The sequence below is a fragment of the Sinocyclocheilus grahami genome, unplaced genomic scaffold (genome assembly GCF_001515645.1).
Source record: "Sinocyclocheilus grahami isolate Dianchi unplaced genomic scaffold, SAMN03320097.WGS_v1.1 scaffold3555.1, whole genome shotgun sequence".
Taxonomy (NCBI): Eukaryota; Metazoa; Chordata; class Actinopteri; order Cypriniformes; family Cyprinidae; genus Sinocyclocheilus; species Sinocyclocheilus grahami.
The window spans coordinates 1-2,778 of record NW_015508660.1 but is presented as its reverse complement, the minus strand read 5'-3'; the positions used below and the strand labels follow the sequence as shown (position 1 = coordinate 2,778).

The 2,778-nt window shown below is 40.7% G+C and overlaps 1 protein-coding gene across 1 annotated transcript; it reads right to left on the bottom strand.

The window, feature by feature from the left end:
- Nucleotides 1-164: 164 nt before the first annotated feature.
- Nucleotides 165-1,385, bottom strand: LOC107576343 (NACHT, LRR and PYD domains-containing protein 3-like). Its single transcript, XM_016262538.1, has 3 exons — nt 1,238-1,385; nt 332-1,016; nt 165-233 (listed from the first exon to the last, which is right to left on the bottom strand). Exons 1-3 carry the CDS (start codon nt 1,285-1,287, stop codon nt 165-167), a joined length of 804 nt encoding a protein of 267 aa, XP_016118024.1. The 5' UTR covers nt 1,288-1,385.
- Between the last annotated feature and the right edge of the window lie 1,393 nt (nt 1,386-2,778).

Here is a 2,778-nt window from a genome sequence, read left to right as displayed (position 1 = left end):
GATCTTCTTCCAGGAGCTTCTGAAGCACAGTGGATGAGATCCAGCAGAAGACGGGGATGTGGCACATGATGTGGAGGCTTCTTGCTCTTCTGATGTGTGAGATGATTCTGCTGGCTTGATGCTGCTCACTGATTCTCTTCCTGAAATATTCCTCCTTCTGAGGCTCATTGAATCCCTGAATTTCTGTCAGACGGTTGATGTATTTGGAGGGGATCTGATTGGCTGCTGCTGGTCTGGAGGTGATCCAGATGAGAGCAGAGGGAAGCAACTCTCCTTTCATGAGGTTTGACATCAACACAGCCACTGAAGTAGTCTCAGTTACATCACAAACTTTCTGAGTGTCTGAAAACATCAGTGTTATTCTGCTTTCCAGACCATCAAAGATGAACACAACTTTACATTCCTCATAAATCTGTGAGTCCAGATCTTGAAGTTCGGGATGAAAGTCCAGCAGGAGTCTGTGAAGACTGTACTGATGATCTTGGATCAAGTTCAACTCTCGAAATGAAAGCACAAACATGAAATCTACATCCTGATTGGCTTTTCCCTCGGCCCAGTCCAGAATGAACTTCTGCACAGAGACTCTTTTTCCGATTCCAGCGATGCCTTTAGTAAGAACAGTCTTGATCTGGTCTTTCTCCTCAGATCCTGCTTCAGCTGAGGCTTTAAAGATGTCATTGCAGTTGATTGGAGTGTCTTGTGAGTGTTGTGTTCTGGATGTTTTGTCCATCTGTAAAACCTCATGTTCTTCATTCACTCCTTCTCTCTCTCCCTCTATGATGTAGAGCTGTGTGTAGATCCTGTTCAGGAGGGTTTCATTATTTTGGAGTTTGTTTCCCTCAAATAATCTCTCATACTTGTTCTTCATGCTGGTTTTGTGCTGGTCTTTGACTCTCTGCAGGTCCCCAGTCTCCAGTGTGTGTGTCTGTAGGGCTGTTTCAGTTATGTCCTGCCTGTGGTGAGATGCAGAAAAAAGTACAGGTCTTGTCAGCTCATGTGTCTCCCCCATGCTGAAACTGAAAAGAACAGAGCAGCAAAAAGGACAATGATAGTGATCACAAAGACAGCTGATTAACATCAGAAATATATTGGCTATTAGAAATAATTTGGCACCCCTCTTCAAATGATGAATATGTTGCATATTTTGAATACATTTAACAATAATCATTTAGATTACTAAATCGCTGTTCTTCTGAGATGCACTACAGTAAATCAGCAAGTACATATTTATACTAACAGAGGATCAGAGATCGCTTTTCCATCGCTGAATACAACAGGTGCTAGCATGGATCTGCTACTCTTCACAGACACACCGCTGGGTTCTGGAGACTCTGATCTTGGTGTCTTCCTCTTGCTGATACTGACAAAAGACAAACAAAACAGCACTTTAGACAATCTCTCAGGTTTCATTTAAAATATCATAATTTGTGTTGAAGATAAACAAAAGTTCTACAGTTTTGGAGCAGCCTGAGGGAGAGTAAGGGTGCTTTCACACTAGGTTCGCTTGCCTGGTCCGAATCCGAGTTTGATTGCTCCCCCCTCTCCCTGCCCCTGCTGGACTGCATTCATATTATTTTATTTGGGTCCAAACCGTGGTTCATTTGCGTCATCAAGCCAGCAGCTGTTTACCCCGTTGCTTAGTAACGACGGCGCAGGAGAAGGCGGCAAATGCATAATTAACATTGCTCTCTGCACTTTTATATATTTATGTTTTTGAACCGTTCCTTTTTGTTTACAAAGCTTCGGTACATAATGGCACTTACGAATGTACTGCAACTAGTGATGGGAAGTCCGGTTCTTTTCCTCGAACCGGTTCTTTTGGACAGTTCGTTTCAATGTTCGATGTTTCAGTTCTTTTACGCCCTAACGTGATGATGTAATGATATCAAGTCTATCGTCCGGGTAGGGATGAAAATACACATTCAAATATATAAAGTCAGTAATCATAACTTCAGTCAGTTAAAACATCATAATCATGATTTGAAAAGTTTACAATAAAGTTTTGCAACTAAGTACCCAAATACAGTAACAGGCATTGATGTGCATACAAGGATTTAAGTCTTGAAGATATAAAGTAAATAAATGAGTTGTCATCAGCGTAAAAAACTTAATCCACTTACTATACATAATCCATTGCGATTTATTTGTTATTAAATAAACTTACGTTTCGCCAGATTGCCCTTCGTTCAATTCAAGGCTCTCATAACATTAGCACAGAATCAGTTGTCCAAAAGAACCAGTTCGGTTCAGACGTGCTGTCAATCATAGTAGGCAATCTGTTCAGTAGCTTCACGTTGAATCACGCATGCGCAGTATCATCAGCTCATCGGTTCTCAAACCGGACATGTCCGAAAGAAACGGTTCTCGGTTTAGTGTACCGGTGATCCGAAAACCGATGCAACCGGTTCTTGACTCTTGACTACAAACTCAATTTGTGAATGTGTCATCGTTAACTATAATTAAAGTCCAGGTATTTCATAAATCATCCCTAATTCCTATTAAACATAGAGTCTTAATTATGGTCCAAGTTCCCTGACAAACCCCTTTGGCCTATAACCTAACAGAATCTTCAACTGAACAAAGTACACAGATTAGATACATTCATCTTTTTTTAAAAAGTAAAATAAAATATATTTATATTATCACACTTTCTGATGTTTAAGAAAATACTTGGATAACATGCTTTTCGCGCTCTTGAAAAATGACACGCATGTGCAGTATCATCAGCTCATCGGTTCTCAAACCGGACGTGTCCGAAAGAAACGGTTCTCGGTTCAG